The 13,892-nt window shown below is 41.0% G+C and overlaps 1 protein-coding gene across 1 annotated transcript in view; it reads right to left on the bottom strand.

The window, feature by feature from the left end:
- CORT (cortistatin) overlaps nt 1–3,959 on the bottom strand; it is a 4,952-nt gene extending 993 nt beyond the window's left edge. The window contains exon 1 of the mRNA XM_074306319.1: nt 1,884–3,959. Coding sequence (XP_074162420.1) covers nt 1,884–1,994 — 111 coding nt within the window. The 5' untranslated portion in view covers nt 1,995–3,959. The remainder of the gene's footprint in view (nt 1–1,883) is intronic.
- Nucleotides 3,960–13,892: the final 9,933 nt, after the last annotated feature.

Genomic DNA, 13,892 nt, shown 5'->3' on the forward strand with positions numbered 1-13,892 from the left:
GGGTCCAGGACACATACAGAAAGGTTAAGAACATCTGGGAAGTTCTAGAGGGAAGAGAAAAAAGTCATTCTGACAATACAGAAGGCACTTACTTCTTGAGGTCCCTAACCCATATTGCAAGTGAGGAGAAGGGAGGGAAAATAGGATACTTAAGGGACACCAGCAATGGCTCCAGATCTGACTCACTGAACATGGAAACTTGTTTTGAATGGAAGTTTTAATAAACATATTTTAATAAATGTGATGTCCTGTCATATCATGAATTGTAGGTCTCTTCATAGGAGCATTTATTTGTACAAGAGAGAAACACTTTTAAGGAATGAATGTGAGAGAATCTTCAGCTGGAGAACATGGATTACTGAATCTAATATAAGGAAAAGCTTCCCCACAATCAGAAATATCCCAGCGTAGGATGAGTGGACTGGGAAGGTACCCTGGAAGTCTGCAAGTAGTGACCCCTCAGAGGGATCCTGTAGTTGGACTTCTCGGTTGGGTCTGGGTCGGATTAGATGACCTATTCAGAGATTTTATGATTATAAAAAATTTTAGCCTATGGTCCCTACTGATTATGATGGTTTTAATTCCCAGCATTCAATTCTAGACTTTTTTTTCCCACAGATTCTATAGGAAAGACTATTTGCTGCCAGGCGGCAAAGGACGCTGGGATGATAAATGGGCAGCCCGAAGCACTGCCTGTGATTTTAGAGAAAAATCCATTTTTAATGGCCAAGTTTATGTACTCTCTCTTGGAACTTTTTCAAAAAGGAAAAATAGGGAGAAAAAATGAAAAATAAATCATCTTGTAAATTTTAAGATTCTCCATGGAGAATTTAATGATGTCAGTTTCCAGCAGAGAGAACATTTACTCTATAAATTACCATTTCCAAAGCATGTGTGTGATTCATACACACATCGGCAGCTCTGTGATCGCCTGAGAATAGACTGAGCTACTCATTGAGCACTTTGGAGCCCCAGCTCGAGGTTTCGGCAGCTGAGTGAGTTTTTAGAGAGGGATTAAACCTGCAGAAATTCCATTTAAGATTGGTTAGTTTGGGGTTAAGGGGTCCCTACGTGATTAATGTATCCCAGAAACCCAGAGCAGGAAGATTCCTCCTGTGCCATCTAGTTTAAACTGTACCTGACCAAGAATTTATATATATATATATATGTATATGTACATATATGTATACATAAACATGTATGTGTGTGTGTGTATAACATACCCAACGAGTAGTCATTCATTCACCTTTTGCTTGAAGACCTCCAGTGACAGGAAGCTCACTACTACCCCCAAGGCAGCCCGTTTCTCTTTTAGCTAGCTCTCATTAGAAAGTTTTTCCTCTGTGAGTCGTGCAGAAGAGTTTGCCCTGAGAGCTTCTGCAGGACCCCACTTTGATGCAGAACCCAAGCAGAGCTCTTTGCCTGAGTTCCAATCACAGGGCACACATTGGCTAAGGCTATTCCAGGACACTGCCCCCTCAGGGTATTGAAGACTAGGAAGACTGGACACTAAGAGTCTTGGCAGGAAGCTAACAAAAGGGAAAGTGGAGGAATGACCAACTTCTTCAACTCTCCCAAGGAAGAAAGGGATTCTCATAGAGGGAAGAAGGGGAAAGTGTAAAAAAAAAAAAACCCATAGAAATGGCCATCAAGATGTGGGACTGGAAAGGATTGGACAGGACCTCAGAACAGAGAGAATCTTGATTCCAGACCAACCCTGACCTTACTAATGAGGAAACTAGGGTTCAGAGATATGCAGGGGGGGAGAGGTGAAAGTCAGTGGGGATGATGCTGAAACTACAATTGTGAGACAAGGGAATTAGAACCCCAAACCCCCAAAACAAAGTTTCCAAAGCCCCCGAATCCCATTTGCCCTCACTTACCTCATTGCCTTTCAAGACAAGGCCATCTTCCAGGGGAAGGGCTACTGTGGCCACAGCCCAGGAGACCAGAAGGAGGAAGCAGAGGGACCCTGGAAGGTGCCAGCTGCTCATCTTGTCTGTTCTCACTGCTGCTGCTGCCTCTGCTGCTACTGCTACTGACTTGACTCAGCCGCTCCAAAATTAATGTCTCTGTTTTCCATGGAGCGGTGGGTTTTGTGTGTGTGTGTGTGTGTGTGTGTGTGTGTGTGTGTGTGTGTGTGTGTGTGTGTTTTAAATATTCCAGCTGGTTTGTTTTGTTGTCATTTTTTTCCCTCCTAAATATTCCCACCCCCTTTTCCTTGCTCAAAGACTGACGCAAGAAAAGAAGGAGCAATTAGAAGCCCCCAGATGCTCATCTGGCTTAAAGTCCTCAGGAAGTGATGCTTCTTTTGCTTGCCCTGGGTTTTTGGATAGGGGTGTGTGGAGGGGAAGTGTCCCTTTGGTGCTCTGAGTTCTAGATTCTGCCCCATCCTCAGGCCCTTTCTATCCCTTCCCAAAGTGCCTCTAATTTTCAATCACTACCCACTTCTCCTGTCTTTATCTTATATGTCCATAGTTTGAATGTGATCTCCCCTGTAAGAACAGAAGCTTCTTTCTTTATTTGTTTGTTTTGAGAACAGAAGCTTCTTGAGGTCAAGGACCATCCAATTTTAGTTATTTATTTAGTCTTTCCATTCTCTCTCCCATCACTCTCTAAACATACACCCAGCACTTGATTTAACAAATGCTTGTGGAAACATAACATTTCCACTTCTTCTGTTATTGTTTGCTACATTTTTGTTTTCCCTCTCAGGTTTTTTTTTCCTTTCTAGATCTGATTTTTCTTGTGTAGCAAGATAGCTGTATAAATATGTATACATATATTGGATTTAACATATAATTTAACATATTTAACATGTATGGGACTACCTGCCATCTAGGAGAGGGGATAGGAGGAAGGAGGGGAACAATTGGAACAGAAAGTTTTTCGAGGGGCAATGTTGAAAAATTACCCATGCATATGTTTTGTAAATAAAAAGCTATAATAAAGAAAAAAAAATAAATGAGTGTGGATTGATTTTTTTCTCCTCACCTATTCATTCCAGTCATTGGAAAAGAAAAGTTTGAGTTTAAAATAAAGTGGCTTAACATAAACTTAGCCTTGAATTAGACCCAAGTCAGAATTCAAAGAAGAGGGCTGAGGTAGAAGTTTGAGTTAGGGGAGATATCTATGTTTTGGCAGCAGATAGATGGGATGGGGTTAGAGGACTGAAGTTGGAAGCAGCAAGACCTGTTGCAGTTCTTATTTCCCTCCCCTTATTAGTTGTGGAACCATGGACCAAGTTATTTCATTTCTGAGCCTCAGTTTATTCACCTGTAAAATGGGGATAATACCTCTATAATCCAGCTTCTTAAACTATGGTTCTAGACGCCATATGGGGTTTTATATCTGAATGTAGGAGTCACAAAATTATGATTTATCCTCAGCAAAGTTTGATTTGTATATCTATTTTGTGTTCCTATATATCTGGGACTACATAAACATTTCTTGGGTGAAAGGGATCAGGAGTAGAAAATGTTTAAGAAGCCCTGGTCTAACCATCTCCCAGGGTGGCTGTGAAGCTCCAATAAGATACTGCACGTAAAGGGCTTTGCCAGTTTGAAAGATCAATGTCAATCATTATTATGAAGAGAAGAAGAAAAGCTAGTGAAGAGAATGAGCAGAGAACTCAAAAGGGGGAGTTTTTGGTAGTGTCACCTGTGAGATCTCAGGCAAGTCAAAGCCTCATGGAGAGTGCTCTTCCAGCTTTAGTTCTATGATCACTTGGGTGGGTGTGAGAGGGAGGGTGGGGAAGAAGGGGTCAAATGTCAGATATTGATGAGTTCAAGGAGGATAAGATCTGGAAAAACAGCCATTGGGTTGAGCCATTAAGAAGTCATTAGTGCCCTTGGGGAGAGGAGATTGACCAGAGAGGTGAGGAGATGAGGTGGACACGACATATTCGGGCCGAAACTGGCTCCATCAGGGATGTCAGAGAAGGGTCTCTGGTAGGGAGAAGGCTGAAAAAAAAAAAAAAAAAGCTTTGCTAGATGACTTCTAAGGACTCTCCTAGCTGCAAGATTTTATGGTTCTGCAAAGTGAATAATCTTCCCCCAATTAACCTTTTTAGTAAATCTGGATTTTAATAGATCAGGTTTGTTCCATCCCAGCAGCTACCCTTCTGTCTATAGAATAAAAGCCTCATTGTCATAGCTCCAGTTAATGTGGGTAATTAGAAGTGAGCACGGCTGATTTATGGAAAGCCTCTTCAGCAATTGCTGTAATTAGGAATACTATGGATATGTATTATTTTAAGTGTATTTCACTGAAGTCTTTTGTCTTTATGGCAGAGCTTATTTCTACCCCCTTCTGAGGCTGAGCTCTTCTTTAAGACAAAGAAAAATAATAAGCAAAAACATCCGATTTAGTGACTGTCTGAAAACGTAGGCAATATTCTGTCCTAGGAGTCCTCCACCTCTGTCATGAATGAGGAGGTGGGTTTCTTTGGAAAACTTTTTTTATTTTCACAACATATGCACGGATAATTTTTCAACACTGACCCTTGCATACATAGCCTTGTGTTTCAGATTTTCCCCTCTTTCCCCCAACCTTTCCCATAGATGGCAAGCAATCCAATATATGTTATACATGTTAAAATATAGGTTAAATTCAATATATGTAAACATATACAATTATCTTGCTACATAAGAAAAAAATCAGATCAAAAAGGAAAGAAAATGGATAAGAAAATAAAATGCAAATGAACCACATCAAAAAGAGTGAGAATGTTTTCTTGTGAACAACACTCAGTTCCCATAGTCCTCTCTTTGGGTGCAGATGGCTCTCTCCATCACAAGACTATTAGAACCAGCCTCAATCATCTTGTTGAAAAGAGACACATCTTTCAGAGTTGATCATCATATAATCTTGTTGCCGTGTATAATGATCTCCTGGTTCTGCTCATTTCACTCAGCATCAGTTCCTGTAAGTCTCTCCAGGCCTCTCTGAAATCATCCTTCTGGTCATTTCTTACAGAACAATAATATTCCATAACATTCATATATCATAACTCATGATGGGCATCCGTATAGTTTCCAGTTTCCAGCCACTACAAAAAGGGCTGCCATAAGCATTTTGGCACATCCAGGTCCCTTTCTCTCCTTTAAGATCTCTTTGGGATATAAGCCCAGTATTAACACTGCTGGGTCAAAGGGCATGCACAGTTTGATAACTTTTTGAGCACGGTTCCACATAGCTCTCCAGAATGGCTGGATCAAACGAGGAGGTTTGTTTCATAAGATGCATAAATGTTCAATGCTCATTACAATGCTATATGTAGCTGGGCCATAATTATTCTAAAATATTTTTTAAAAATTTTAAGCTGAGCATAGTGAGCACATGTCTGTAATCCCTGATCCTGGGGAGGCTGAGCCCGGTGGATTGATTCTGAGCTTCAGTGGGCTAAGCCCATCAGTGTCCACACTAAGTTTGGTCCCAATATAGGGTGCCTAAGAGGTAAGTGACCCAGGTCCAAAATGGAATAGGTCAAAGTTGCCGGTCTCAGTTCTACCAGTTGTTGATCAGTTTGGGATCTGACCCATGACTGACCAATGCACCTGCAGCCTGGAGGAGAAAGAGGGACTCAGACTTAGAAAAAGAGTATTTACTTTGAGTACAGCTGGTATTTGGAAAAGAGACATATGGTGTCTAGGGATGACTGGCAGGGATAATATGTGAGGGCCGCCAAACATTTTTCAGGGCTGTTCACTGAACTTTGGCATCTACCTGATTCATCCAGCTCTTACCTGCGGCTCCAAGAAGCCGTAACATGCACGCACCCCAGTAAACCATCTGGGCAGATGGGTTAGAGCAGGGTGAGAATAACCAGGTGAGTTAAGGGCTGTCTACCCCGGGCACGGAGAATAGTCAGATGAGAACAATCTGTCCTGACGGTCATGGAGGCCGAAGCAGTGGTGGTGGAGTGCTTCGAGTTCAGTCGGGCATCGAACGCCAAGGTATTCTGGGACATCCCCAGGTGTCCTGTCTGGTGCCCTGCCACAGGACTTCAGGGACTCAGGGAGAGAGAGCGAAGCTGAGACTGTGCAAGTCAGCCTCAATTAATTCAGTTCACATGTGAGATGTTGCCCTGGGATGTCATTTGAAAACAAAGGACAAACAACTTTGGAATAAAATGCCCATACCCTGTGATCCAGGCTACGCTATGGAGTTTCAAGCTCCAATGAGTGCCAAAAAAGGGTTAAGCAACCCTTAACACAATAGCAAAGACCCAGAAACACAATGGGAGCAAACGATTAGCCAATGGCTGAACAAAGTGGGACGTGGGACATGGAATGTCAGAGTGCAATAAGAAAGTAGGGCCCTGGGGAACTCAGAGCCCTGTGAGAAAGTTCGTATGAACTGATACAGAGTGAAGGAAGGAGAACCAAAAGAATGATATTCCGAATGATTTGGGGGGAAGGGCTGAGATAATGTCCCAACTTATGACTTCACAGGAACAGGGAACCTCAGGTCAAGAAACTCCACCCAGGTTGATAATTGTTATTCTCTCTATAATCACAGAATTGACATTTAGAGGTTAAGTGACTTGAGATCTGTCACCCACCCAGGCAGCATGGCTCAGAGGTAAGGAGAGCAAGAGTGAATTTTTCTTTCTAGCTCTGGGGTTGGGGCAGTAGTCCCCATCATTGTCATCTCCTCCTCTTCCTCCTCCTCCTCCTCCTTCTCTTCCTCCTCCTCCTCCTCTTCCTCCTCCTCCTCCTTCTTTTCCTCCTCCTCTTCCTCCTCCTCCTCCTTCTCTTCCTCCTCCTCCTCCTCCTCCTCCTCTTCCTCCTCCTCCTCCTTCTCTTCCTCCTCCTCCTCCTTTTCCTCCTTCTCCTTCTCTTCTTCCTCCTCCTCCTCCTCCTTCTCCTCTTCCTCCTCCATGTCTCTGTCTTTGTATCTCCCTCTCTCTTCTTCCCTCCCTCCCTTTTCTTCTCTCTCTCTCCTCTTTAAAAAAATGTTTATTTCCAATTCCAAATTCTCTCCCTCCCCCATCCACCAAGAAGGCAAGAAACTAGGTGCAGGCTGGGGTTCTATCTCACAATGGTCTCTCAGTCAGTGACGCTAACAATATAAATGAAAGGATCAATTTACAGGAAGATGAAATATCCATAATAATCCCAGGAGAACAGATAATGAAATATACCTTTCTCCCTTTGATAGCATGGTGGGGGACCACCAGGGTGGAATGCAATCACCACATTGGATTTCCATATCTAACCATATTTCTTTACTACAAAATAATAAAACAAAGGGTTTTTCTAGAAATGGCTGTGAGGGGAAAGCAAAGGGAATTCATAAAACTTACTTTTAAAACAATTAAATGGAAAAAATTACTACCCAGATCTGGCTCTAAGACATTAAGACTCAGAGGAATGTGTATGAGTCAGGCTACTCTGGCAGGAGCCAGTTTCTGACAATACCACAAGAGGAATCACGAGCTTTGACTGCTCTCGATGGTTTGAAGAATGTGGCAGAACCACTTGGAACTGTAGTGGAAATCAGAGAAATCCAAAAGGCCCCAAAAAGGAAATTCAGCTACTGGCAGAGTAACTTGGGCTAGGCAGCTGGGCCTTTGCCCCTGGATAAATGGGGGAGTTTGGGAATTCGGGGAATCACTAACAGCATCTTCCCAGGAAGGCTTCCTTCTTGAAGTGGGCTAAGCATTTCCTTCTTCACCAGCTGAGTTGACCTTCCTGACCCATCCCCACTTGTCTCAGGTGAAAATTTATCTTACTATGGTTCATCATGGCAATGAAGCTGTCTCCTGCTTGGTACAGGGGAAATGGTCTTGATGTAAGAGTCAAAAGGCCTCGGACTTTGTCCCCTATCTGCCACTGACTATTTGGACAACCTTGGGCAAGCTACTTAAATTTCATAAGCCACAGTTTATCCAACTATCAATAAACTATCTATTTACATATAATCAATAATCTATTAATAAACATTTATTAAGCACCTACTATATTCCAGGCACTATGTCAAGTGCTGAGAATACCAAAAGAAGCACAAGTCATTAAGGAAGTGGCTCCAGAAGGTACTTGGATTGCAATTACCTGAATTTAGTAAATAACCAAACCCAAAATGGAGTCACCGCCTTTGGAAGGCGGTCTCTTAAGGAAGCCACAGGGATCTGTTCTGGGACACCCTGCTCCTTCACATTTTTGTCAGTGACATATAACGGTATGGCAGTTTCAAGGACAAAAGTCCAGCAATCTTAGCTGGGAGGAAGAGCTAACCCACACGACCCCAAAGGATCTTGTGTCAGGTTTAATATCCACAGGATCCTGTTCCACAAGGTGGGTTCATTTTTTCCTAAAATGGAAAAAAATCTCTGAGACTTGATTGGCCAGGCAACGGACTAGGGCTCAAAGTGTGAATGTGGCTTTCCAGTCCCAGCGGGCTTAACCAGCCCAGCCCACGGAGTCCCTCAGAACCCACAGCTATCCTATTATCTTGGCGTCACCACACCCATCTGACTCAACAAATCATTCTAGCTGGACCAGCCTGGCAGGGGAGGATGCTAACTTTGTGAGGGGGGGACAGTTAGGGCTAGCGTTAAGCGTCTGAGGCTGCATTTGAGCTCAGGCCTTCCCAACTCCAGAGCTGAGGTCTGTACCAACTAGCTACTCCCAGTGCTAACTTTTTGTTAGGTATTTTTTTCCACCAGTAAATCAGCAAACTGGTTTCTATAACATGCTGGAGGGTCTATGAGCATCTCACTTCCTTCCCCTCCTAAGCCTCAAACCATCAGAGCAGCCTGAGCCAGTTCTGGCCCGCCACAAATCTCAGCGGGCCGAAATATTGGGTTGGATCCATTAAGATGACATTGAATATGGACAAAAATAAAATCTTATATTTGGCTTGGAAAAACCAGTTGCACAGGTAGCCGTTGGGAGAGGCAGTTAAACAAAGATTTCTACAAAAAGACTGGAGGTTTCAGGGGATGACAAGATCTATGTGAGTCAACTCTGTGCTGTGACAGTGGGAAAACGAATGAGACCAGAGACACACTTTCCCTAACCGGGGAGGGGGTCATCTTGTATATTCCAATCTGATCTGACTCAATGTGTAGAATGACGTATTCAGTTCTGGGCCACATTCTAGAAAGAATATTGACAAACAGGATGGTCCAGGGCCTCGATATTGGGTCATGCAAAAATTGGATGGAGAAAGTGGGGAATGTTTTATGCAGAATGTAAGAACCTTTTAGAGGAACACGATAATGGTCTTTAAGTTGAGAAGAGGATAAATGTGGGAAGAGGATCCACATTTCATCTTCTTGGCCCCAGTAGACAGAACTAAGCCTAATAGGCACATTTAGGATGTTAAAACAACTTCTTAATTAAGAACTCTTCCAGAGTAGTGGGCTGTTGGAGAAGGGAGGGAGGGAAATCTCCTTTGCTAGATTCATTCAAGCAAGTTCTAGATGGTCGCTTGGCAGGAATGGTGTTTCAAGAATTCTTGTTCCTTTATGGATAGTGCTTAGGTTTGCCTCAGTTTCCTCATCTGTCAAATGAGCTGAAGAAGGAAATGGAGAACCCCCAAATGGGGTCGCAAAGAGTTAGACGCAACTGAACATTCACATGGGTGGCCTGGGGTGGGGGGGTCTGAGCATCAAGCTATGAGTCTTTCTGGTTCTGTGAAACAGCTGCTGCTCTCAGTGATTGTGTATCCAATGCTGTCTTCACTTTATTCACCATTCACCCAAATACAAGAAAGGCCTGTGATTTTATTAAGGCAAGGAACTCTCAATGTGGCGACTTCCTCCACCAGTTCATGTTGGACCCAGCTCTGACTCAACAGATAAGTTTTTGCTGTTGTTCAGTCATTTCACTTGTGACACACCGGGGTTTTCTCAGCAGAGATACCAGGCTGGTTTTGCCATTTCTTTCTCTAGTTCAAATAGGGTAACTCAGGCTCACACAGCTCATCAGTGTCTGAGGCTGGATTGGAACTCAGGTCTCCAGGGCGTGGTGCTCTATCCATGGCAGCATCTTGCTGTCCCAGCAGATAAGTATTAGGGGATTAATTGGTCCAGGCACACAGAGATTAAGTAACTTGCCCAGGAATACACAGCATCTGTGATATCCAGGATTTCCAACCTTCTATTCCCTAACTACCCTGTACCTACTTTTCCCAAGTGTTCCACCTAATTTAATCTTCCATAAACAATTACAAATTCAATTGCACATTGACTCACGCACATTCTGTACAGACATACGATACAAATGCACACACACAGCCAGGCAGGGCCATGAAAAATCAAGTCAACAAGCATTTATTAAGTACTACCATGTGCCAGGCACTGTGCTAATCCCAAAATGCAGTACTTCCTCTCAAGAAGCCATCATTAAAGACAACAAACAAACAATTTTATGTACAAATAATCCACAGACAGGATGAATTAGAGGGAATCTCAGAGATAAGGAAGGAAATAGCATTTATTAAGCACCTAATATATGCCAAGCACTGTGCTAAGTACTTTACAAATATTATCTCATTTGATCCTCCCAACAATCCAGCAACATATTATAATTATCCTCATTGTACAATTGAGGAAACTGAGGCTGACAGAGATTAAGTTACTTGCCTAGGAGTGTATTTGAGAGATGCTGCAAATGTGGAAGGGACAGATCTTGGAGAGAATTTGGATCTTGGTGGGGGGGATAATGTCCAAGATGACCCTTAGCTTGTGAGACTGAGGGAGTGAGAGGAGGGTGCTGCTCTCTACAGTAATGGGGAAGTCAGAAAGGGTTGGAGGGGAAAGATAATTTCAGTTTTGTATACACTGAGTTGAAAATGTGTATAGAATATTCAGTTAGTGATGCACACTATACGCAGTTGGTGATCAATAGGAGGAGAGGTCAAGAGAGGGTAGGGCTAGAAAAACAGAGAATGAAGGTAGGGAGAGGAGAAGTCAATCCAGGGGAGTTGATGACATCACTGAGCAAAACAGTTTATTTATTTATTTTACATTTCTCATCAAATCTTTTATTTTTTTTTTTGAGGTTTCTAGTTTCAAAAATATGCATGGATAATTTTTCAACACTGACCCTTACATAGCCTTGTGTTCCAGAGTTTCCCCTCCTTCTCCTCACTCTCTCTCCTAGATGGCAAGGAATCCAATATATATTATACATGTTAAAATATATTTTAAATCTAGTATGTTTAAACATATTTATACAATTCTCTTGTTGCACAAGAAAAATCAGATCAAAAAGGAAAGAAAATGAGTCAGAAAACAAAATGCAAACTAACAACAACAAAAAGAGTGAGAATACTATGTTATCATCCACCCTCAGTTCCCACAGTCTTCTCTCTGGGTGTAGATGTCTCTTTTCATCACAAGATCATTGGAACTGGCCTCAATCATCTCATTGTTGGAAAGAGCCACACCTATCAGAATCGATCAAGGTATAATATTGATATTGAGCAAAACAATTTAGGAGAGGAGCCCGGGTCAGAGCCTTGGGGGACAGCTGTGGAGAAAGGGTCAGCAAAGGAGACTAAGAAGGGGCAGCTGGACAGGGAGTCAGAATGCCAGAGAAAAACTTAGAGACATAAGAGGGTGATCAGCAGCCTCAAAGGCTGCAGAGAGGTCAAGGAGAATGAATATTGAGAAAAGGTCACTGGGCGTGGCAATGAAGAGATCCCTGGTACCTTTGGAGAATGATGAGATGGCAGAGAATAGGAAGAAAATTATATAGTGTCCTAGAATTAGCTCCTGTTACCCAGCCAAGTGGGAAGTAAGAAAAATAAATAACAGTTAGGAACTTTTGTATTTACTTCATGTGAAAAATACTGCCAATCTTCATCTAGAAACAAATGCAGAAATAACACTTCAATTTTCTTATTAAAATTTCATGAAATTTTTGAATTTCAATTTCATTAAAAATGAAATTTCCCTATTTCTAGCCATATGAAAAGATGCTCCAAGTCATTATTAATCAGAGAAATGCAAATTAAGACAATTCTGAGATACCACTACACACTTTTCAGATTGGCTAGAATGACAGAAAAAGATAATGCCGAATGTTGGAGGGGATGTGGGAAACCTGGTTCACTGATGCATTGTTGGTGGAATTATGAATATATCCCGCCATTCTGAAGAGCAATTTTGAGCAATTTGCTCAAAAAGTTATAAAACTGTGTATACCTTTTGATCCAGCAGTGTTATAACTGGGCTTATATCCCAACGAGATCTTAAAAAAGGGAAAGGGACCTGTATATGCAAAAATGTTTGTGGCAGCCCTCTTTGTAATGGCCAGAAACTGAAAACTGAGTGGATGCTCATCAATTGGAGAATGGCTGAATAAGTTGTGGTATAGGATGTTATGAAATATTATTGTTCTGTAAGAAACTAGCAGGCAGATTTCAGAAAAGCCTGGAGAGATTTACATGAACTGATGCTGAGTGAAATGAGCAGGACTAGATCATTATATACTTCTACAACAATACTATATGATGATCAATTCTGATGGACGTGGCCCTCTCCAACAATGAGATGAATCAAATCAGTTCCATTTGTTCAATAATGAACTGAACCAGCTACACCCAGTGAAAGAACTCAGGGAAATGAGAGTGAACCACTGACATAGAATTCCCAATCCCTCTATTTTTGTCCGCCTGCATTTTTTATTTCCTTCTTAGGTCAATTTTACATTATTTCAAAGTCCAATTCTTTTTGTGCAGCAAAATAATTGTATGGACAAGTATACATATATTGTATTTAACATATACTCTAACATATTTAACATGCATTGGTCAACCTGCCATCTGGGGGAGAGGATGGGGGAAGGAGGGGAAAAATTGGAACAGGTTTTGCAAGGATCAATGCTGAAAAATTATCCATGCATATATCTGGTAAATAAAAAGCTATAATAAAAAAATTAAAAATAAAAATAAATTTTAGGGGGCAGCTAGGTGGCGTAATGGATACAGCACCAGCCCTGAATTCAGGAGGACCGGAGTTCAAATCTGGTCTCAGACACTTAACACTTCCTAGCTGTGGGACCCTGGGCAAGTCACTTAACCCCAGCCTCAGAAAAAATAAATAAAATAAAAATAAAAATAAATTTTAAAAATGAAATTTCCATAGAACCACACTATATACTTATACTATTGTTGAATTATTTAAAGCATATTAAAGGATCCTTCCAAAGGAGAAAACCTTTCTTCTTTTATTTTTTTAAAAGAACATTTTATTAACAATTTATCATTACAACCAAGTAAATCTATTTAGTCATTATTCAATTAATTAATTTCAACATGTAAAGTATCATAACAAGCTCAGAGAGCAGCACAGAACAAGCACTTAATAAAAGATCTATACATATCCATATCTACTAACTATCCATATATATGTATGTGTATATGGAGAATGAGGAAGATATTAATCATCTGTCAATTATTTATATCTTTTCTATTATATATATATATATATATATATATATATATATATATATATATATATATATATATATATATATATAGCTAACTATATATATAGCTAGCTAGCTATTATTTGTTTGGATTTTGGTGATCTTTCTCAAATCTAAATCTATGATCTAATGATTATATTCCTCACCAATTAAACAGCCCAATTTTTTTAAATTTTTATTTTATTTTATAATTATAACTTTTTTTTGACAGTACATATGCATGGGTAATTTTTTACAACATTATCCCTTGCACTTACTTCTATTCAGATTTTTTCCCTTCTTCCCCCAACCCCCTCCCCCACATGGCAGGCAGTCTTATACATGTTAAATATATTACAATATATTCTAGATACAATATATGTGTGTAGAACCGAATTTCTTGTTGTACAGGAAGAATTGGATTCAGAAGGTAAAAATAACAGTTTACACTCATTTCCCAGTGTTCCT

Source organism: Sminthopsis crassicaudata, chromosome 3 (genome assembly GCF_048593235.1).
Source record: "Sminthopsis crassicaudata isolate SCR6 chromosome 3, ASM4859323v1, whole genome shotgun sequence".
NCBI classification, from domain to species: Eukaryota; Metazoa; Chordata; class Mammalia; order Dasyuromorphia; family Dasyuridae; genus Sminthopsis; species Sminthopsis crassicaudata.